This window comes from Gobius niger (genome assembly GCF_951799975.1).
Source record: "Gobius niger genome assembly, chromosome: 23".
Classification (NCBI taxonomy): domain Eukaryota; kingdom Metazoa; phylum Chordata; class Actinopteri; order Gobiiformes; family Gobiidae; genus Gobius; species Gobius niger.
Window position 1 is genome coordinate 2,197,474 of NC_136874.1, and position 23,946 is coordinate 2,221,419.

Consider the following 23,946-nt stretch of genomic DNA (forward strand, 5'->3'; position numbering starts at 1 on the left):
GCAGGTAGAACGGGCGCTATATAAATGTGACCGTTTAAAAGAGATGGACTCTCTCTCTCCCCCTCTTTTCTCTCTTTCTCCCTACTCTATCTCATCCTCTCTCTCCTCTCCCAGTCTCTCTCTCCTCTCTCACCCCCTCTCCTTCTCTCTCTACTCCACCTCTTTTCTCTTTCTCTCTTCTCTCTCTCCTCTCTCATTCGTGCCCTCTCTCTCTCCTGTCTATTCTCTACCTCTCACTCCCTCACCCCCTCTCTCCTACTCTCCCTCTTTCTGCTCTCTCCTCTCTCTCCCTTTCCAATCTTCGCTCTCCCCTCTCTCCTACTCTCTCTCTCCTCCTCTCCCTCTTTCTCCTCTCCCTTCTCTCTCTCCCTTTCCCATCTTCCCTCTCCCTTCTCTACTCTCTCACCTCTCTCGTTTCTCTCCTCCCTCTCTCTTCCACTTTCTCTCTCCACCCTCGCTCTCCCTCCCCTCTTTTCTCTCCTTCTCTCCCAGTCTCCCCTCTTCCCCCTCTCTTCCTTTCCCATCATCTCTCTCCACTCTCTCTATTCTCTCCCTCTCTCCCCCTCTCTCTTCCTTTCCCATCTTCGCTCTCCCTCTCTCTCCTCTCTCCCCACCCCCTTTCTCATCTCTCTCACCCCTTTTCTCTCCTCCTCTCCCATTCGCACCCTCTCTCTCTCCTGTCTATTCTCTACCTCTCACTCCCTCACCCCATCTCTCCCTTTCCCATCTTCACTCTCCCCTCTCTCTCCTCTCTACTCTCTCACCTCTCTCGTTTCTCTCCTCCCTCTCTCTTCCACTTTCTCTCTTCACCCTCGCTCTCTCTCCCCTCTTCTCCATCCTTCTTCGCCCTCTCTCCCGTTCCCATCTTCGCTCTCCCCTCTCTCCTCCCTCTCTCCCTCTATCTCCTCTCTCCCCACCCCCTTTCTCATCTCTCTCCCCTCTTTTCTCCCCTTCTCTCCCAGTCTCCTTCTCCATCCCTCTCCCCCTCTCTCTCTCCCTTTCCCATCATCTCTCTCCCCTCTCTCTCTTCCCTCTTTCTCCTCTCTCCCCCTCCGTCTCTCACTCCCCCTCTCTCCTACTCTCTCTCTTTCTCCTCTCTCCCCACCCTCTCTCTCCCCTCTTTTCTCTCCTCTCCCCCCCCCCCTCCCCCCTCTCCCCCCCCTCCTCGCAGATAAGATGGCGTCTCTCTTTGAAGCGTTTTCCGTGTCAGTTCAAAGCGCTCGTGCTGCTTTGGTTCAAACAGGTCCTGGCTGCGCTGCGCTCTCTCTCTGTCTGCGCCCGAGCCTTTGTGGATTTTATGATTTTATTCTGAAGAATCAAACGCAACACGACAGAGGTCAGACGGGGAGCGGCTTTCGGACGTTTCCCGAGCAACACCTTGAAATACAAACCAACAAACCAGTTTAAGCTAACATGAAGTCATTTGTTTCTGTCGGTCTTTGGGGAAACTGGGGAAAAGGTGCCGATAAAATACTTTCAGTTGTCATACGGACTGAGGCTTTTGGGCGAATTTTCCCTAATTACAAAGCGATTCAATAAATATCCAAAACTATAATGTGGTTTCTCCATGATTTCACTCCATCTGTTTAGCTCCATAGGTCGAGCGCCGAGCTCTTAACCACGAGACCGTGAGATCGAGCCCAACCCCAAGATGCACTTGGAAGAGGGTGGGTTGGTTGATGTTGATGTTGGTTTTGGTTTGGTCTGATGGCGCAGACTGGTTGCCTTGCTTCCGTTAGACTACCCCAGGGCAGCTGTGGCTACAAAAGTAGCTTACTGTTTGTTTGTATACTTTATTGTCCCCGTAGGGAATTTTGTCCTCTGCATTTAACCCATGCTTCGATGCCGCTGGGGCGACCCGTAAGGAGCAGTGGTCGACGGCTCGGGGACCCGTCTCCATGATGTGGAGCCCGGCTGATGGTCAGAATCACCTGGCTGGAGAATTCACCTATTGCACATGTTTTTAGTGGTAGGGGAAACCGGAGTACCCGGAGGAAACCTACGCAAACCTACGCAGACATGGGGAGAACATGCAAACTCCACACAGAAAGGCCCCGTCCTGGTGGGAATCAAACCCGGGACCTTCTAGTTGTGAAGCGGAAGCGCTAACTGCTGCGCTACCGTGCCGTGCTATATAAAACCAATGCATTATTATTATTAACAGAAAAGTGACTTTTCTGGGTTTTGTAGGTCTTAGCTTTCAAAGCTGGCCTATAGGCTGTAAGCTTTTAGATTTGGGTAAAGCTGAACTGGAGCAAATGCACTCGGTTAAGGCGGGGTTAAGATGTAATGGGAGAAAATTATAGTTAAAAATCTGCACTTCGGTCACTGAGTGAAAAACAACCACAACAGTGTTTCCTTAACTTTGCGAAAGGAGTGAAACAGCGCCCCCAATTTAACGCTGGTGGCCAAAAAGTGTACTGCATCCATATATACCATTGAGAATGAATGGGAGAGAGTTGGTATTAACCAGATGGTGGGCTAACAGAATTATCCCGGCGGGCTCCACTTTGGGACCCGTGCTCTAAACAGAGGGGCCCGGACTCTCCAAGGAGGAACTTAAGACACTGAGCTCTGTCTCCGCTTCAGGGACAGACTTTTCAAGGTGATCAAAGGCACGAGCTACTGTCTCTGTACATCTGCAGCGACGTCCCCCCCCCCACAGCTCCAGCCCTGAGCGTGCCCCGGTCCGGTCGACACACTCTCTCCATAAATCACCCCTCCATCCTCCCCGTAGACCCGGGTCCGGTTTTAGACCGCGGTCCTGGAGGGGCTGAACCTGTCGCGAGGCCAACCAGGCGCGATAACGGCTCCTGACAGGACAAACTCGGGGAGGCAAAGTAAAGCAGTCACAGAAGTACAAGAAAAAGGCCTTAATTTTGGACCAAACTACAAGTGTCTGAAGTTCAGTCAAACACTAATCCTCCCGGACTCGCTTCACATAAACCGATTTTAAAAACATAATGAGCAAATGTTAATCGCAGTCAGATCGTATTCCTCCACAAACCGCTCCGTCCTTTTGCATGTTTTTCCCGCCGTCGTTTCTCCGCCGTAATGAGCGCAGTCGTTTATCTGCGCCTGGAGGTTCAAAACTAAACGACTTTTCTTAATAAAGCGCGGCCGGTGGGAGAGATCGCGCTCGCTCCGACTCTGCGTCGGAGAAGACGGGGGAAATCTGCAGATGTTTGGAGCTGAAATGTAGTTTGGTGCTTGTTCCTAAACCGCACTTTGGTTTATTGAAAAGGGGCTGAAATTGGTTCATTATGTCTTTTTTCCAGATCCGCCTGAAAGGAAGGAGCAGAACAGGGTTTCAATTCAAGCTTTTTAAAAATGTCCTGCACCTTCGACAGGAAAAGAGTCATTTCATTCTGTTAAAGAAGCAAAAGGAAGAGAAGAGGCTCCGGAGCAGAGTGGGGCAATATATCAACATTTAAAATATCCAGTTTAGAGTCAAGAAACAATGCAGCTGCAAAAACTACTGCTGAGAATAAAAAGATAAATATACTGGATGTAGTCTCTCAAAAAAAAGGTAGTTGGAGTTCTTTTTTACCTGCACATTTGTAGTTTGTTCAAACCATAGATATAATAATAAAGATGAGCGGGTCTCACCCAGTCCCGTTCATAGTAAAGGTTCTCAAGTCCTGTGTGAACCTTAATGGCCGCTCTGTCTCCTCCTATGCAGCCTGTTCCTTAAAAGGGCTTTAGGGACTTGTTTATCGGGTGAAATGTTGAACTTAAAGGGGGGTATTATGCAAAATGGACTTTTTCAAGCTCTACATCATGTTATTATGTCGTTCCCTCATTAAAAACATGCCTGAAGTGTTGCCTTGGCACATTCACGTATTTTTGAGTAATCTGTACAAACTCTGATGGCGGCCATTTTAGGGATAGGTTTGCCTGAGTCCTCCTAGGAACGCCCCCACCTCCTGGAGACGCCTCCGAGCTTTCGTCACCAGCCGAGTAACCAACCACTGCCCCTCAGCAGAACCCCCTCCCCACTGATGCCACAGACAGCGTGTGGAGGGGGCGTGTCGGAAAGGCTCAGAGGTTCTTAAAGAGACAGAGGCCTATTTCAAGACATTCACTACAGCCATTTTGAGAGAGACATTTTATACAAGGCAGTTATTCTAATTTACTGCATTTACAGACCAACAGAAGGTTTGCTCATCATTGTAGTGAGATATAGACTGGTGCTATGTGACTGAAAAAAGCAGAATACCCCCTCTTTAAAAACATTTCACCTCCCCCAGCGTGGTCACATGGGTCACATGGGTCACATGGGTCAAAGCGCAAAAACTCTTTGGAGCCAGACTTTTAAACCGTTCTTGGGACGTTTGAAGTCAAATTAGAATCAATTCTTCAAAGTGTCTCTTGGAGTCGCCCCGGCCACCAGGGGGCGGCGTTACAGCAATGTCAGCTCCATGAGCACCATACAGAAGCACGTTTGTTTGTCTGTTTGTTTACTTTATTGTCCCCGTAGGGAAATTTGTCCTCTGCATTTGACCATCTTCTAGAAACAGCTCAGCAGTTCATCTGTTTTATTCTCCATTAGCCAGAACAATAGAATGGATGTGTGGCTTAGCTGTGTCTTGCCCGGATACCTCCTTGTTTGTCCCTTCCTTGTTCCCTGTAGCTCCTCTTGTGGTGCCTCCTCTGAGCTGCAGGTGCTCTCAGTGCCTCCTCAGTGTCTCAGAAGGAGAAATGTGTCGGTCTCAAATGGGTCTTTCGTAAACTGCTTCTTCAGGACCACTCACTCACAAACACTCTCATGTTTGGGATCCACGTGTAGCAGGAAAGGCTGTGACCGAGATGAGGCTGTGATCCAAATATGGTCATTTCCTTTGTGGGAGACAGCGGCGGCTAAAGACGGGAGAAATGAGTTTTTGGTTTCACTCTCGCTCCAGTGTCTCCGCTGTAAATAAAGGTAGTTTAATCCACAGCAGAAGTTTCTCGTTGACATCTCCACCCTCTGTTATACGTATACACGTTCCTCTGCACTGGACACTCATACACTGTCTAAATAACGTCCGCCTTTGGGATTTCCTAATTACAAACATCAGAATCGCGGCGTCTCTGTGCTGTCGGTGATTCATTCTGTTTCATTTTGTTTCCTTGGAAGAGGCTCATATCGAGGGACGGAGAGAGAGATCTGCCCCGAGGCTTCACTCTCCGCCTACAGGGTTTGGAGAAAGTCAACAACGCCACAACAAACGGAATGTAAACTCTCCGCCCGCCGGCCCTTCCCTCAGACCCCCCCGGGCCGGACAGGTTCATTCTAAACCTTCTTCACTGTCCCACAGACTCTGATAATCACTAGCGAAATACAGAAACAGAACTTGTTTACCTTAATAAATCCTTTTAGTCCCTCTGGGGGTGATACAAGTGTTAATGGGAGGATTGGGGGGTATTTCATCCCCCCCCCGGTGTCTCTGCTCTGACCCGGAGGTGCAATACACACTAATAGAATAATGAAGAAGCTAGCAGGCTAACGGGCAAAGCTTACTGTGGGCTAGCTCGTGGTTTGAGTGAAAACAATGATCTCCATTTAATAATTGGATGAACAATATCCCTCTGTCCCTTTGTCTTTTCTGTCAGCGTGATATTTACTCTCACGGACGATTAATGAGTAAAAAAGCACAACATGCTACGACACCTGCAGTGGCGCTTATGGCCTCTAGGGGCCTCTAGGTTGACCAGCCCATAAATAACAGAGCATGCTAACATGATGCTACATGCTAGTGCTGAACAATCTGCTGTGAATAAACTTCCATATGGATCCGATTTACACTTGACTTTATTTGTATGTGATAAATAAGTTTATATTTAGTCAAAAAATGGAAAAAATGTGTTTCCCAAAAGATACTTCCTTCTAACATATAAAGGCCAGCTGTCTCGTACGCGCTGCTGGCCACTGGAGGGCGATGTCCGCACACGGCCGCCATCTTGGTGTGCATGGTGCATGTACTTTTTAAATAACCATAACTTGCTCATTTTACCGATTTTCAAATGGTTTGATTTGTTATAAACGTCAGATGTAGTTACGACACTGCACACATATGAACATGAACATGAACAACGTGTTCCAGCTCAGAATTATAGCCACGTTAATAATGTTTGTCAGAAACTAAACCGTTCCGTCAAGATGTCAGCGAGACACCTATGACGCGAAACCAGGCCCCCTTCTATGACGCGAAACCACGCCCCCTTCTATGACGCGAAACCACGCCCCTTCTATGACGCGAAACCACGCCCCTTCTATGACGTGAAGCCACGCCCCTTCTATGACGCGAAACCACGCCCCCTTCTATGACGCGAGGCCGTCTGTATCTGTAACTTTGGTTAACTTTGTTGTTTTTAATAGTGCGTTATAACTACAGTGCATTTGATTGGATCAGGCCTCGTGGAAGGCCCAGGGCCCGCTGGTGGGACTATGTTTGGCCTGGTGTCGCCTCGGGATCCCCCCAGAACATCTGGAGGAGGTGTGTGTGGATCGAGAAGTCTTTTTGCACTCCAAGGTTTCCTGTTGTGTTTGTTTTTCTTTCAAATATCGAAAGTTCCCTCCTCTGTTTGACGGGTTGTTTGCTTTAAGCTTAAAGACGTGAAATACACACGGAGTATTTGGGCATAAACCTGCTCCTCTCGGCTCTTCCCACTTCCCCGTCTTCACGACCCCAGATAACAATCTCATTATCCTCTAAAAACACAGCTGCGGGACGGCCGGACCTCCAGCCGTCCCCGCCCCGGAGCCCCTGCCCCGCCGAGCCCAGGAGGAGAGGCTTTTATGGGCAGCGGCGTCGGAGCGCGGGCGGCCTCCTCTCCAAACACGGAGAGGACGAGCAGAGCCAAGAATAGTCATAAAGGCTTCAGCGCAGGTGATTTAGGGAGTTTGGGAAGTTCGCGAAGCTCAAATTTACAGCGTGATTTAGAGACGAGGCGAGATTTGCTTTTCACCGATTTATCAAAGTGGCAACGGCGCAGAGAGGATAGATTCATTGTGTGAGGCTTTAATTTCATGCAAACGAGACGGATGAAAAGCACTTTGGGTAATGTTTTCTTATTCAAACGTTTCCTAAAGCGGCGGCGAGTGTGAGTGTTTTGAGGGAAATAAAAGTGTAGGTTTAATGAGTGAGGAGCAGCTGCACAGGTCACAGTGATGAGGTGAGAACATGGGGAAGAAAAGGCTTTAAAGGAAGACGCTCAGGTTTGGACGTGAACCTCTGAACCCCCGCCTGAACCGAGCACAAAAACAGGTCAATGTGGCGAGAATGAGGATGAAAATGTGCCATAAATATGTGACAAAAAGGCAACAAAAAAGCCACAAAAGACTAATGAAAAAGTGACAAAAAGGTGATGAAAAAGAGACTGAAGTGTGACAAAACAATAACAGAAAAAATTATGAAAAAATAAATAAATAACAGAAAAAATGATGAAAAAAAGACAAAAAATGACAAAAAAATAACTGAAAAAATGATGAAAAAAAGACAAAAAAATATCACAATGATGAAAAAATGATGAAAAAATGACCAAAAAAATGACAGAAAAATGACAAAAAAATAACTGAAAAAATGATGAAAAAAAGACAAAAAAAAAGACAAAAAAATGACAAGAAAATGACGGAAAATTACAAAAAAATAACAGAAAAAATGATGAAAAAAAGACGAAAAAATATCAGAAAAATTACAGAAAAAAATATTTAAAAAAATTACAGAAAAATTATGAAAAAAATACAGAAAAAAGGACCAAAAAAATGCAGGAAAATGATGAAAAAACAACAGTGACAAAAAGTGATGAAAAAGTGGGAACAACACAAGGAAATGTCTCCGTTCAGATGAGTTTTGTAGATTTGTGTAAAGCAGGTTAAGGGGGGGTGACAGATGATATAAAACACTGGTATGTTTCTAAATGGAGCTGCCTAAAGAGAAACTCTTTTAAATGAAAGCAGAGACTCAGATCTTTGTTTCAGGCTCAACATGAAGATGAGAAGATCGACTTTTTCTGTGGGACGGTGGAGATGGTTGAAAAAAGACTGAGCTTTGAACCTAAAAACAAGGCGGAATCTTTGTAACTAATGTGTCACAAAGTAAAACATTTAAATCAGGTTCTCTCCATGATTCATGTTTGATTGTCTTTGATTGTCGTAAACCTCCACAGTGACATGAGTGTTCGGGGGGGCAGAGCTGTGAAAGAACCGTGTTTTATCCCGTGGTGGTTTGAAGTCCCTGCTCTCGCCTCTCACTCTTTTGTTGCAGGAATAAACCGCCATTAAACGTAATAAACGTCACTCGTGAATCCCCCAAACCCTGAACACAGCGCCGTGTCGCGGCTGACGCAACGGCCGCCCAAACCCGAGCCTCCACTGAAGCCTGTGTGCAGAACGGAGGCATCGTTTCAACAAAAGCAGGTTCACTGAGTCACTGCGGGAGGAGGAGAAACTCTTCAAAGCCTTTTCGCTGTTGCAGGACTTTGTGGAGAAGCCGAGGAGAAGGAAAGGGCTGGATTCTGTGGTGGAGACGTTAAAGCCGAGGAGAAGGAGGTGAAAGGGCTGGACTCTGTGGTGGAGACGTTAAAGACGAGGAGAAGGAGAAGGAAAGGGCTGGATTCTGTGGTGGAGACGTTAAAGCCGAGGAGAAGGAGGTGAAAGGGCTGGATTCTGTGGTAGAGATGTTAAAGACACGCTACAGGTTTATACGTCGATATATATCCGGGAGAGGGACAGTGTTTAACTCACAGTGGGAGTTTGTTAGTCCTCTGAACCCTCACCTGGACCGAGCACATTTTGGCATTACCCGAATCTAAAGGCGAGAAAAAAATGAGGATGAAAAGCCAAAAAAATGTGACAAAAATGCAATGAAAGAGCAAAAAAAAAGTGACAAAAGCTCTGAGGTGTTACTCTGGCCTACAGGCTGTAAGGTCCAGTCAAGAAGGTTTAGTTTTGGGTAAAACCGAAATGGAGAAAATGCATTTGGTTAAGGCAGGTGGTAAGAGGTTTCCAACGCTCTTCTCTATGGTCCTCATGGAGCTGACATTGCTGTAACACCGCCCCCTGGTGGCCGGGACGACTCCAAGAACAGCTTAAAAGTCTGGCTCCAAAGAGTTTTTCTTTTTCTAAAAATCGCTGCGACCCATGTGACCCATGTGACCACATTGGGGGAGGTGGAATATTTTGAACCACGCTGGTTTTGTTTGTCAGCCCAAAATTTGGAGGCATTTTCAGTGCATTGACTGGTTCCAGAGCCTGTCAATCAAGCTCTGTGGAGGCTCCGCCCACCCGTGAGAGCAGGGCTTCCCGCCTTTTTGCCCTTTTCAGGAACAGGAGGAGACAGAGCGGCCATTAAGGTTCACACAGGACTCGAGAACCTTTTCAGTGACTGGGGCTGAACGAACCCGCTCCTCTTTATTATTATATCTATGTAGATTACTAAAGGGCCTGTCTCAGCGGAGCAGAGTTGTGGAGATGTTTTGGAGACTACCAGTGATCGTGCACATATGAAGGGTCTCACCGGCCTGGAGACTAGAGTCGCCGCTGGTCACAGAGATGCCTCCGAGAAGTCTCCTTGAGATAAGGCTCCAGGTCTCAGTGAAGTTTCCGCTGAGTCTCCGAGAGGTCTGCACAGACTCAAGCAGCCGTGGCAATGTCTCCGAGACCGTCGGAGACCAAAGAGATCTCAAAGAGTCGCCATACCACTCTGAGATCTCCTGGGTCTCCCACAGGTCTAGCCCACGACTGCTTCAGACCACATAGACCTCGGCTGAAATCAAAACTGCGCCGTTCGTTCTCACTGAGACTGACTCGCCTTATCTCCAGAGGATGATCCACAAGTCTCCAGGTCGGTGAGATGTTTGTGAGTGAAAAGACAAGGTGCTCCCCCCAAAAAAGACCAAAGCCAGTCCCAGGCCTAGTTCTAAGACTTTTATTGTGAAAGGATGCGACAGCGTTAGTCCCGTGTTTACTCTTCATTTTGTCTTGTTTTGACATAAGATATATTCTATTTCCCCCCCCCCCTCCTGTTCCCCCCTGACAGGCCCCGCCCCCCCCGCGCTCCGCTGACCCCTCGGCCCCCGGTGCCGGGCGGCGCAGACAGTTGTTGAGCGCAGATGGCGGTTTCGGTGTCCGTGCGCGTGGGTCCGAGCAGAGGATTTGGATTTAGAGAGGGCTGACCCAGATCTGAGGGAAGCGGAGGCGACGGGAGCTTTAGGATCTGTGAGAGAACACGGGACTGAGAGGAGTCTGAGGGGGGGCGTCAATCTGCCTCATTCTCACACAGACAGGCTTCATTTTTTAGAATATTTACCCCCATTTTTACCACAAATGATTCCCCATGTAAGAGTCAGTCACGGGCGTCATGTCACATCCCAAACCCTGCCTGTCCCAGAGCCACAAATGTAAAGTATAGTTAAAGTACTGGTATCGAGAATCTGAGGCAAAAAGACAATCTCAGTCCAAAAATAGCCCCACCCCTCTCTCCCCCCCCCCCCCTCTCTCTCGTTCCTCTCTCTCTCCTTCCCTCTCTCTCCTTCCTCTCTCTCTCCTTCCCCTCTCTCTCCTCTCTCTCTCCTTCCCCTCTCTCTCCTTCTCCCCTCTCTCTCCTTCCCCTCTCTCTCCCCTCTCTCTCCTTCCCCTCTCTCTCCCCTCTCTCTCCTTCCCCTCTCTCTCCCCTCTCTCTCCTTCCCCTCTCTCTCCCTCTCTCTCTCCCTCTCCCTCTCTCTCTCTCCTCTCTCTCCTTCCTCTCTCTCTCCTTCCCCTCTCTCTCCTCTCTCTCTCCTTCCCCTCTCTCTCCTCTCTCTCCTTCCTCTCTCTCTCCTTCCCCTCTCTCTCCTCTCTCTCTCCTTCCCCTCTCTCTCCTTCTCCCCTCTCTCTCCTTCCCCTCTCTCTCCTCTCTCTCTCCTTCCCCTCTCTCTCCCCTCTCTCTCCTTCCCCTCTCTCTCTCCTTCCCCTCTCTCTCTCCTTCCCCTCTCTCTCTCTCTCCCTCCTCTCTCCCCCCCCTCTCTCTCCTTCCCCTCTCTCTCCTCTCTCTCTCTCCTTCCCCTCTCTCTCCTCTCTCTCTCTCCTTCCCCTCTCTCTCCTCTCTCTCTCTCCTTCCCCTCTCTCTCCTCTCTCTCCTTCCCCTCTCTCTCTCCTCTCTCTCTCCTCTCTCTCTCCTCTCTCTCCTTCCCCTCTCTCTCCCTCCTCTCTCTCTCCTTCCCCTCTCTCTCCTCTCTCTCTCTCCTTCCCCTCTCTCTCTCCTTCCCCTCTCTCTCTCTCTCCCCTCTCTCTCTCCTTCCCCTCTCTCTCTCTCTCCCCTCTCTCCCCCCTCTCTCCCCCCTCTCTCCCTGTCTGTATAAAGCGCTTGTACCTATGACTTCATCGGAGCGTGAAGCGCCGCAGATCCCTCTTGTCCATCACTGTCGCTGCTGTCAGAGCCCGGGCGCCGCGTGTCCCCCCCCCCTGCCGGACCCCCATTACCCCCGTCCGGCCCCTACGACAGACATGACAGCTCTCGGACCGGGACAGAAATGAAAAATGTGGAGTCTGGGACAGCGATGGAGCAGATTTAAGAGGGTTTTACTGTTAGTTCAGTGATTCAAAGCCCGACTAGGAGACAAAAAACGAACGCCATTTTAGCTGGAAATGTTTGGTATCCACGTGTAGCAGGAAAGGCTGTGCCCGAGATGCTACAGCCAAGTTTTTCCACTCAAACGTGGCTGTAAATACTGTTTAAGTGGTGCTAGCTCGCAGTTAGCTTAGCCTGCTAGCCCGTTAGCCTCCGCTCCACAACAGTCTTTCACCATGTTCTAGAAAGAGCTCAGCAGTTCATCTGTTTTATTCTCCAGTGAACGTCCATTATCCAGAACAACAGAAGTGCTTGTGTGGCTTAGCTGTGAGTCTTGCCCGGGTACCTCCTCGTCTGTCCCTTCCTTGTTGGGCTCTCGGTGCCTCTTCAGTGTCTCAGAAGAAGAAATGTGTCGATCTCAAATGTCTTTAGCTCATAAGCTGCTTCTTCGGGACCGTTACGGACTCTCGAAGTAGAAGAAAAATCCACTGAACCTCCACAAAAAATGGAAAAAAGGCAAAAAACGCAGCTGTGCCAAGAGAGAGGGAGGTTGCTGCTTGTTTATCATGACATAAAATCCAGAATCCTATGTTGGGATTAAGGACACGGTTTTAAAATGGTTTCGGTCCCACCTCACAGTTCTCCGTGAGCCCTTTTCATCTGCAAAAGCCCCTCCCCCCTGTGGAGTTCCCCAGGGCTCTTTTCGAGGCCCAGCCTTGTTCTCCCTGTATAGGCGTCTCCCAGTCATGTGACTGAAAAGGCAAGCGCGCGACATTTTGAAGAGAAACAAAAATGGCGAATGCAACAGAAAACGATGGCGATTCCACACAATTATAGATACAGACGCATCTCTAGAATCGCCCATATATGGTCATTTTTGAAAACAGTTAAGGGGGAAAACAATTTAGAAAAAATGTAGATTTTCTCTAATTATTCAAAAACTACTGTAACAAATGCTGAAATATGAATATAGTTTCTACTAAATGAAGATACAAAGACATGGGGAGGAGCAAAGTGGTTCAACATCCCATAAATACATGAATAATGGAGAATGCTAACTTGATGTTACATGTTAGCATCGGGCTAATGCTAACAGTTAGCTAGCACTTGCTACAACTGCCGTTTTTTCACTTCTACTGAACAATCTGCAGTAAGAAAATATCCATATGGGCCCGATTTACACTTGACTTTATTTATGTGATAAATAAGTTCATATTCCACCAGAAAATGGCAAAAAAAAGGGGAAAATTGTGTTTCTCTAAAGATTCTATTTTCCCCCTCAGCGAAGCCACGCCCCCTTCTATGACGAGATGCGTCTGTATCTATGCAGCGTTTTTTCACCTACATCTGTTACAACTCACTTATAAGGAAATGCGGCTCCAAACTGTCACTGTTGGACATTACAGACACAGACACGCTTCAGCTGAGTAATTTACTGACGTGTTCTCGGTCAACATCCCTTCACTCGAGTTTGGCGATATTTACATAGAACAGAGTTTCTTGATAGACTTTCCGTCTTCATACACAGGAAAATCATTAAAAGCATAAAAGCCTTTCTGCATACAGATGTTTTGAGTCAGGATGGGCATCGAATACATCTGTATGGCAACCAAAAAGAAAGGATATTCTCATTGTCGTGAGTAAGAGAAGAAGATACTTGACACTTCGCTAAACCAGCGGCTAATAATACTATAAAACACATTGAATTCGACACCCTGCCTGCTGTATAGTTAGCTTAGCCTGGCTAACGCCAGACTAAAATCACCAGTGCAGTTCAAAATGACTGGAGCGCACACAGCAGTCTGTCGTTAGCCAGGTTACAGATAGGCCTAGCTATCTTTCACAGGTTAACGAACAGTAAATCCTTCTAAGCTACAGCTGTTTTCAACAGGCTAATCATTTGATGAGAAATCCGATTGAAAAGTATAATGAGACCCCATTAAAAGAGTAAAGACATGAGAAATTCTGACACCACTAATTTGCATCAAACTGCGCAACAAGTTTCAGGCATTTCAGCGGTTTTGAAATGTAGATTTTAAATGAAACGTTGGTGAGTTTATCTGGAGTTCATTAGCATGTAGCATGTAGCATGTATCCCGTCAAGATGGAGTCACTTAGTTGGCGTGACGTCATGCGAAGGCACCTTTATGCCACCACTGGGCTCGATTTTTAGCAGTTCTATGCAGGCTTTGCAGAGTTTCCTCCAGGAAGTGAAAGACTGGCTGAAGCCTAAACAAGAGCATAAAAGTATATATACATATTTATGTCAGTAATCCACAGCAAACGTGTGAAATCGATGTCTCTACCTTCATTCTTCCTCCTCACCTCCTCGTCCTCAGTTTCTTCTTGATGATATTTTTACTCGTCCCACCGTCCGACCGTCCCCTGTCCTAAAACTCCTCAGCTCTCCTCGTTTTTCCGCCTGACGGGGCATTTCTGTCACGCTCGGTTTGACACGTCGCTCCTCGTCGCTCCTCGTCGCTCCTCGTCGCTCCTCGTGGCTCCTCGTCACTTTAAGGGGGACGGGGGGAAATAGGGAAGAAATGTGACGTTTTGTGGATCTGGATTTAACGAGCTGCCGAGCGAGGACAGAGACGAGTCTGAGGAGGATGCGAGTTCAGCCAAAGTTAACGCCCGACAGAAGAGGGTGAGGCGACTTTCTGTCCGGGGTTTGGAGAGACTTTGTTTGGTTTTATTTTACAACAAGATACAAATGTGCGAGAGGCAAACAGGCATTTTATGAAGTCAGAAAAACCTCCTTTTTTAATCATCCTCAGATAAACGTGATGCTCTCAAACTCAAGGAAGGAAGGAAAAATGAAGGAAAAAGGAAGGAAAAAGGAAGGAAGAAGGAAGGAAGGAAGGAAAAATGAAGAAAGGAAGGAAAAATGAAGGAAAAAGGAAGGAAGAAGGAAGGAAGGAAAAAGGAAGGAAGGGAAAAAGGAAGGAAGGGAAAAAGGAAGGATGTATAAAGTTCAGTCCCTTTATCTGCACATGCCCCTGTGTAAGTTCCTCCCGTCTTTAGCCGCTGCCGTCTCCCACAAAGGAAATGACCATATTTGGATTACAGCGCCATCTCGGGCACAGCCTTTCCTGCTACACGTGGATACCACACATGGCAGTATTTGTGAATGAATAAGCTTGAGAAAGACCATGTTGGAGTCACTTCCTGATGCCGATGGGAGCTTCAGCGGTGGAAGAAGAAGCGACCAAAGAGCTGAATCCCTTTTTCCTCGCGGCGAACACAGAATCTTTTTTCTTGTGAACAGACGCGTCCGTAAACACGAGCATCTGCCGCCGCCGCCGCCGCCGCCGCCGCCGCCGATGTGGGTCGGACTCTTCCGGAGCCTTTGAAGAAACAACGGCGACAAAAACAACATGTGGAGGCTTCAAACGGGAGCGCGGGGCGGGTCAGGAGCTAACCACTGTGCCACCGCCACGGGGGGGCGGGGGGGTAAAGCACCGCAGCAAAACAACTCTTTCAACTGTGGAGGCAGTTTTTCACTCAAACTAGGCTGTAAATACTGTTTAAGTGGTGCTAGCCCGCAGTTAGCTTTGCCCGTTAGCCTGTTAGCTTCCCAATCATCCCTTTAACACTTGCATTACCCTCAGAGCAGTGTTGCTTTCGCCAACGAAGACGATAACAATATATTTTCATTGACGGCCCTTTTTTTAATTACGAAAACGTAACGATGACGAGCTAAAATGAGCTGTTTGGGGACGAGAACATGACGAGACGTTTACGAGTTTACGTTAATGAGACGAGACAAAAATGGGAGAAAGTTTTTGGTCCGATCGTTTGTGCGTGGAGTGAGAGAACACACGGTAAACGTGACCCGGAGGTGCCGTGATGCTCATGAGGCGCCCGGGCAGCGGCGCCTCTTCCTCTCTCCCCGGGGCGTGCGGTCACTGCTCGGGTACATCCTCCTCGGAGCGTCCGACATCCAGGTCACAGGGACTTTGTTGTTTCTCAGGACAGTTTTCAAAACCGTGGTGTATGAACTCAGAAAGCACGTTGAGGTCGGCTACCTATGTGCAGACAGCGCTGTTGGTAAAAAATAAATAAATCTGGAAGCGACGATCAGAGGACGAGGAGAGCGGGCGCTTTGGGAAAAGTCCTGTTCACAGTCGGCCACTTCTGCCAGTGCCTGTCGTGGTGTCATCTGTTTGTCAAAAGCCAATAGAAGCTTTTATTTATCCCAATTTCCAAGACTTATCGAAATTAATTATAACTTCTTATAATGAAACCGACGAAAACTTGACAAAAACCTTTTTAATTTTCGTCTGACTAAAACGTGACTAAAACGATCACATTTTGAAATGACTAAAATGTGACTAAACCTAAAAGCATGTTCGTCCTAAAGAGTAAGACTAAAACTAAAATGGCCAAAAACAACACGGCCTCAGAGGGACTAAAAGGATTTATTGATGTAAACAAGTTACTTAGTTCTGCTTTAAATCAAGTAGATTCCAGTATTATAGTATTATTCTTTTTCCAGTGGACAGACTCAACAAGATTTTGAAGGTTTCTGAGGAGGGATTTTATACTTCCAACATGGCGGCGCTCCCTTGTCTTTTCCCTTATTCACATATACTGACATGCTGTAATCCAAATATGGTCATTTCCCCAAACAGGAAATGGATGACACCTTGGACTTGGCAAGACTTTGATCGTTTTTCAGAGGGTTTTTTTTTGTCATATCATTCCTGCCTGTTTTATTGAGTAAACAAGGTGGAATTTGAATTTTTATTACAGATTTGTTTCACTTATAAATAGCTTTAAAGATCCAATACATCAGCAGTGTGTTCCTCGCGGCGCCGTCGATGCTAACGAAGCCCCTGAGTCTCCATTCCACCTCCTGTCTTTGTCCGTCCTCTTTTCTTCTTCTGGTGTTTGGTCCGTTTCCCCCTGAACGCCCCGGCTCTCCTCGCTCTCCTCGCCCTCCTCGCCCTCCTGTCATCCTCCTCCCGCTGCCCCTCCGGACACGGGCGGGTGCGTTTCGGGGGCAGCGAGGGGGCGAGCACACGATTGCGACCCCCTCCTGGAGTTGCGACTTTGATCGGTGTGAGACGAGAGAGGACGGGAGGAGGAGAGAGAGGCTTTTGAAATGAAAAACCTTTGCCGGGCCCAAGGACACTCGCTTAAATTCAAGCCTTTTGATAAACGCTTTTATGAAGAGCCATTAAGGGTCCGCGTGTCGCCATGGAAACTGCGCTAACACGACCACGGCGCCTCTTTTCGCTGAAGTTTTCTTTTCTTTTTGTCTTCGTAAAAATCTCGACACGACACGACTAATCCTGCAGAATGAACGAGAGGTCATTAACCTCTTAAGCCCCGCCTTAACCAGGTCAGCTTTACCCAAATGTAAAAGGTCACAGCCAGGGAGGCACCGATACCACTTTTTCTAAAGCCGATACGAGTACTTGGATTTAAGTACTCGCCGATACAGAATACCGATACGAGTACAAGGCATTTTCTAAAACATTCTTTTTTCACAGCAGATTGGTTTGTAATTAGTAAATTTACTCCTTAAGTAAAGTAGGCGACACATTTAAGAGCAGTTATATTAGAATTGTGCTGATGCCATTTATTTATTTATTTATTTTCATTCAATATAATTTTTATTTTTATGTCTCTGTCCATCATAGACAGAAAAGTCCATGTCCAAAAGCTCTCAATGCCTGTGCTTTATTCATTTATGTATTTTTATTGAACAATAGTATTGAGATGTTACTTAAATGGTCTCTTTTCGTCTTTACTTCAGCTCCTGTAGATTTTCTCGTGTGTTTGTAGTAACTTAGCGAGAAGCTACAGCGTTTTCATTGTTCTGCTGCAGCTCATTTTGGCTCAATATAAACATGCTGTATGTCTTTAATTTGGATTTTCTGAGGACTTTTTAGTCGCTGGGTTAGTTTTTCAGATGAATAAACCCCTGGGCATAAAACGGCGTCAGAATGGCCAAAACTGTTAGCCACAAGTTAGCATCGTTAGCCTGTATGTTGTAAACACTGCAGACGCTGCAGCACGAACAACATTAAGCTCTGGTTAAATCCAGCTCAGACTCTGGTTTAGAGAGCGCAGTCTGTAATAAAGTCAGCTCTATGTGGATTATTGTATTTACACTAAACAATTCTCCAGTTTGTTGCTTCTTCTCTCCTCAGCTGAGAGCTGCGCCTCGTAGCTGCGCCTCGTAGCTGCGCCTCGTAGCTGCGCCTCGTAGCTGCGCTGGCCGCACGTCAAATAGTATCAGTTTCTGGTGTCGGGGCCTCATGAATGAGTACGAGCATGTGGTATCATCCCTAGTTACAGCCTATAGGCCAGTGTAGCGCCTCATTTGAAAGCTAAGACCTTCAAAACTTGTTAAACTGATCTTTCCTTGCATTTTTGTGGCTTTGTTGACTCTTTTTGTTGCTCTTCTGTGGCTTTTGGTTCATTTTAGGTCATATTTTGTCACTTTTGTCACATTTTTGGCAGTTTTTTGTCAAATTTTGTCAGTTTTTTGTCAGTTTTTTGTCATAATTTTCTCAGTTTTTTGACAGTTTTTTGTCATATTTTTCTCTGTTTTTTGTCATATTTTTGTCATATTTTTCTCAGTTTTTTCTCAGTTTTGCGTCTCATTTTTCTTTTTTCTCATTCATCTTTTCTGGAGCCGAGTCTTTTGGATCCGTTCCTTCCAAAAAGCCGTCAACAAAAAACAGAAACCTCACAATATCTACCAGCCGTTTGTAAAGAAACCGCCTTCAGTTGTGTTGATTCCCATTTATTCCTGTTTATTCCCATGGAAGTTTCCTCATGTCTTTTTTCCACATAAAAGCTGCATATTTGTGGCGTTAATCTTCCACAGAAATTGATATCACTAAAGTTAATTTGTTTCCACCTGCAGCGCCTCGACTTAAATGAAGTTCTCTCTAATTATCCACGTTTCCCCGGAGCCGTTTTATTTCCTCTAATTCACTAACGTTTCTTTTCTGAATGTGCTTTATGCTAATGTCAGCGGCGCGGAGATGCTGTCGCCGAGTGTGTAAACGGCAAAAGGAAGGAGAACGTCCGTAAACATTTCTTTATAATAATGTTTCTGGGAATGTTAATGACGTGAGGAGGACGGCGCCGCCTGGAGGAGCGTCCCAGACATTACCTTTAACTCCTCCTCAAACAAACCCCCTGGGATCTTCTCCTTCCCCCAGGATTAGCTCTCGCGTTAAAGCTAAACACGCTGACATTTCGACGCACACGCCGCTGGCATTTGCCGTAATTTTTCCCGTTCCGATTGCGGAGGTTCGTCTGTCTGCGAAATGCCAAAAGCGCCGCGTCCAGATAAACACACTGATCTCATTTGTGGAACGTTGTCGGACGACTGGGTTCGGAAAAGTTGACTCGAAAGTGGAAAGTCCTGGTTTAATTTAGGGATATCGATTTGAAACTTTGACTGGAGCTGATATGAATGAAGAGGAAATGTGCTGAGAGTTTTTGTGAGATTCTGTAAAAAAGAAAGTGGCATTGCTTGTACTTCCCTCTCTCCCTTTTCCAGATATTATTTCCATATATGTGGGTTTGTCTGTCCAACACACTGGAACACCCATGTTTTAAAGGGTTTTTTATTGTTAGTTTATTGAAGTGTTTGATTCCTCTGATCCGAATGCCTGGGCTCATTTCAAACCACAGCTGCTGCTTGTCTCTTTTCACTTGTGTCTTTGTGATGTAGAAGAGGTGGTTGTGTTTCTCCAAAGATGTTTAATCAGTCCAGTGTATCGTCCATACGAGCCCGGAGTTTATGTGTTTACGTCTCCACAACTTTGACTAAAACGATGACATCACAGACAGAGCGGTGTCTGTGATCCATAATCTACTGACCTTAGAATGAGTTTTCCTCATGGATCTATGATGGTTTTACTCTGCTCTTCTTAAAGTTCAGTCACTGACAGGTTTTTCTGCTTTGGTCCCGTTACGTCTGAAGAATAAACTCTCCTCCTCATCTCTTCCGTCACATTTTTGTCACATTTTTGTCAGTTTTTTGTCACAGTCCGGGTTTATATTTAGAGATGTCGATTTGAAACTTTCACTGGAAATGTACTGAGTTTTTGTGAGATTCTGTAAAATAAAAATGCATTGCTTGTACTTCCCTCTCTCCCAGATATTATTTAAATATGTGTGGATTACAGCCATGTTTTAAAGGGGGTTTGATTGTCAGTTTATTGAAGTGTTTGATTCCTCTGATCCGAATGCCTGGGCTCGGGAAAGGCATTTCAAACCACAGCTGCTGCTTGTCTCTTTTCACTTGTGTGTTTATCATGGAGAAGAGGTGGTTATGTTTCTCCAAAGATGTTTTATCAGACCGGTGCATCGTCCATACGAGCCCGGCGTTTTGGGGGAACATTTTCCAAACTAGCTTCCAGATTGAAAAGATCTCAAAATGTGTTACGTCTTCACAACTTTTACTAAAACGATGACATCACAGACTGACCTTAGAATGAGTTTGACTCATGGATCTGTGATGGTCCCTCCTGGAACTGGCACCTTAATGTGGTGGACGGGTTTGAGCCCCCGAATGATCCTGGAGCTCTGTTGTCGGGGGCTTCATGCCCCTGTAGGGTCTCCCAGGGCAAACAGGTCCTATTGGTGACGGGTCAGACAAAGAACGGTTCAGAAGCCTCTTATGAGAGACCAACAGGCCCGGTTAGAACCATGAGGCCGTCCTTCTGTGGACCCACCACCTGCAGGAGGAGCCATAGGGGCAGGTGCAATGTGATATGGGCAACTCCAACAGCTGCCCCCACGACCCGGCAACGGACAAGTGGAAGAAAATGGATGGATGGATTTGTGATGGTTTTACTCCGCTCTTCTTAAAGCTTTAGTCCCGTTACGTCTGAAGAATAAACTCTCCTCCTCGTCTCTTCTGTAGATCCTAAATCCTTGAATCTGTTTCATTTTTGCTGTTTACATTCCACTTAAGTTCACTGCACATGCACCATAGGCTGTATATATAATGGACGTCTTCTGCTCACTCCTCCCCGTTTACTATAATGACCACGACCGTGGGGGAAGTCATGGAGGATTTACAGACTCCGCCCTTGCGTGACGTGTAGCTCGCGCTGCTCCAATGCTAACAGTCCGGCCCTCATTAAGTACGAGATTTCTACAATTCTTCTTACAAAAAACAGCCTGGTTTCATAAATTGTGACTAACCCAGCGTTATCACAGGAGGAAGATCAGGCCTGTTTAAAAATTAGAAACCAGGCGTTAAAGCTGTTTGTCTAGACTCCAATGCTTTTCAATGGGAGACTAGTGGCGATATGGAGGTACTACAACAATGGCGGCCTCTAGTGTCGTGGGCATGAGCAGAGCAGCCATCTTATTCTATTCTCTGTGTTAGCGTCACAGCGCCTCACACAGGCCTGGAGGAGGAATCGCCGTTTCACAGCCCTGAGTCGACCCATACATGCCCATATTAGGATTACACAGCGTTGTCGGGGGGATTCCGTGCGTCACATGGAAACCTGGAAACATGTCAGTGTCTGTAAAACACGTTTTCTCCTCTTAAGTCCTGGTTTCAGTCTGTTTTTTTCTCCGAGCCGCTTCGTAAATCTTTAACCCTGACAAATGTTTCATCTCCGTCTGGATTTTTCATAATTTCCCAGTTTTTGGTTTTTAATTCGGGCGTCTGAATCCGCCTCTGTCTGTGATCCAGAAGCTCATCTTTTATTGAAATCCCCCACAGTGCCGCCTTTGTAGCGCGGCCCGTGGAGCATTTCCAATATATATTTTTTTATTCTTCCGACCGCTTTTAATTATTGACGATCTTCCCCCGCGGCGGCGATGGTGGAGCGCGAGACGGTTTGATACACGCGGCGGGCTCAAAATGGCCGCCGGTTCAATCCTGCAACTTTGATTTTTTTTTTTCTCTCTAGGTGAATGTTTTAAAAAGCTGCAGCTCGAGGAAACTCTTCACCTTTGTACCTTTACATTTGAATTGTTTTGCAGCTTTGTGACTCGGAGAATGGATGTTTAGAGCTGAGAATGTGAGAGCGACACGATTATCTCACAATGATTCAAACTAAGGATGTTTTTCTGACAGATTTGTTTCTTGTTGCTGAAGGAAACTGAAATGTAATAAATGAGCACCACCATGTTTAACAGAAGTTTATCATCGTTTCAAAGCTGCTTGAATAAAGATGAGTGAAAAATCCAAACAAGAAGGAAACAAAAACACAGAATGATCTGACAGACGGGGCTCAGACATGGAGACAATGAAGCAACAGAGGACGAGGGAAACACAGGAGTCTGAACACACAAGGAAACTAGTGAAGCACATTAGGGCGGGGCAGGTGAAGCACCTGTTACACCCGACAAACTAATGGTCAAACACGATACTGTCATGAGTGTCAGTGATGGAGAAATACCTCCGTGATTTCCTCCAGATCGAGGCTAAAGAGGTCACAGTCGCAGCAGAGGGAGAGATTCAAGATATTAAAGGAATAGGCCACTGTTTTTACATACTGAGATATGTTCTTACCTGAGCTTTGACGAGTTCTTTAGGACCTGTCTGATCTTCACCCGTGCCTTCAGTCACGTAAACACAGCGCAGACGGCGTTAGCATTTAGCCTCTCCCTCTCTCCTCTATAGCTCCAAAACAGGTCAAGACAGAAGCTACCAAGCTCTTCCACGTTTTCCCTATTTAAATATGGTTACGTGAAGTGTTCCACTACAAAGTATAATTACACACAATTAAACAATGTGGATTTTCTAAGCGGATAAAAGGGGGAACTATATTGTAAGGCGTAATAATACCAGGAGTATTTTGGCATCCGCACAGTAATCTTCACTTTACTGTGCGGATGCCAAAATCGCAAATTGAGTTTCCTGCTTCATCTTCTCTCAGAGGAGTTTCTTCCTGTTGCCGTTGATTGAAAGGGTTTTATTCTGTTCCAGTCGTGCATTGCTTGAATCAGAATCAGAATTATCGCTGCTGAAAACAGCAGACCCTGGACTTGGCGACAGTTTTTGTTTCTTGTGGAAATGTCCAGCCGTCACACAGATATTTGAAGTTCTTGGTCGAAGCCTAAACCAATTACAGACATGATCCTCCACTCGTCCGACTGGGAAACACTGGAGAGTCCAAGTCCTGGCTCCGGGTCCGGTCTGGAGTCCAGACTTAGTCCTGAGGGGGCGCTGCTTTGGTCTCGGTTTGGCGCGTGGATCATTTAAGTGGAGGATTATCGGGCCCTAAGGAGCGACTGGAGGGATTAAGACCAACAAACCGGGCTGGAGTCTGGAGCCACTAAAGGGGGATTTTCACAATAAACACACCATAATGCAACTTAATAGGGATTTTTATTACATTTTTCACAATGTTTTGCCGTTTTGTGACTCTCTGCAGCAGAATTATATACATTATTCCGCAGTCAATCACAATGACAAAGGTTCTGGTTGTGTTTGAGTCTTTCCAAACCTGGTCTTAACCACGGTCTCTTCTCCCGCAGGTTTCCTGAGCACGGGGGACCAGGCGGCCAAAGGGAACTACGGCCTGTTGGACCAGATCCAGGCTCTGCGCTGGATCAAGGAGAACATCGCGGCGTTCAACGGCGACCCCAAACGGGTCACCATCTTCGGGTCAGGGGCCGGCGCGTCCTGCGTCAGCCTCCTCACGCTGTCCCACTACTCCGAAGGTGAGGAGGCACCACGTCCTCACGTTTACACGGGGCTGGACGACGTGTTAATATGAGCAGAAGAAGAAGAAGAAACACGTCACTAAACAAACAGGGGAAACATGGATTTACTTTTACACAGGTCGATGCTCGTTTCTCCCTTTACTTTTTCCTCACTTTTTTTGTCGCACTTTCATCCTCGTTTTCGTTTTGGGAAATTGTATTTAGTTACTGAATACTTGCCTTAAAGTGTATTGTGTAACGTATTCTGTTACTTTGTCTAATTAGATTACAGTATTCTGAATATTTTGAATACTTTCACATTGATTGTCATTATATTTATGTATACATTTGTCGTATAATTACAAAAATGGAGACTACGATTGTTGAACACCTGCTATAAACTCACTTACCATTAATGAGGAACTCTTTAAAGGGACTGGATGCAAGCTGGTCATTTTATACTCCCTACTGCCACCTCAGGTCATACGTGTAACTGCAGCTTCTATATTAAGCTCGTGCATGACGGCACTTCAGACCCGAAGTGACATCTTTCTGAGTGACAGTGCAGGATTTTCGAGGCAGTTGTGGTGAACAGGTCTGAGCTCATTCTACACATTAGGACATGGAGGAACATGTAGTACCTTTAACGCTGTTGGCCAATGGAGAAGCAGATACAGCATCATGTGACACGTGTTTGTATGAACCGAGGCATAAGGCGTTTCAATCTTTACTTATTATAGGAGGAAAAACAAGTCAATATTAAAAGCTC

General features: G+C 46.5%; 2 protein-coding genes and 1 long non-coding RNA gene across 3 annotated transcripts in view; 2 read left to right on the forward strand and 1 right to left on the reverse strand.

Annotated features, from left to right (window-relative positions):
- Positions 1–23,946, forward strand: part of pudp (pseudouridine 5'-phosphatase) — a 312,024-nt gene that overhangs the window by 161,154 nt on the left and 126,924 nt on the right. The gene's annotated exons all lie outside the window — the stretch shown is intronic.
- LOC306982236 overlaps positions 1–23,946 on the reverse strand; it is a 173,021-nt gene that overhangs the window by 138,732 nt on the left and 10,343 nt on the right. The gene's annotated exons all lie outside the window — the stretch shown is intronic.
- nlgn4xa (neuroligin 4 X-linked a) overlaps positions 1–23,946 on the forward strand; it is a 109,692-nt gene that overhangs the window by 63,626 nt on the left and 22,120 nt on the right. The window contains exon 4 of the mRNA XM_079582012.1: positions 23,010–23,195. Within this exon, the coding sequence (XP_079438138.1) occupies positions 23,010–23,195 (186 nt within the window). The remainder of the gene's footprint in view (positions 1–23,009; positions 23,196–23,946) is intronic.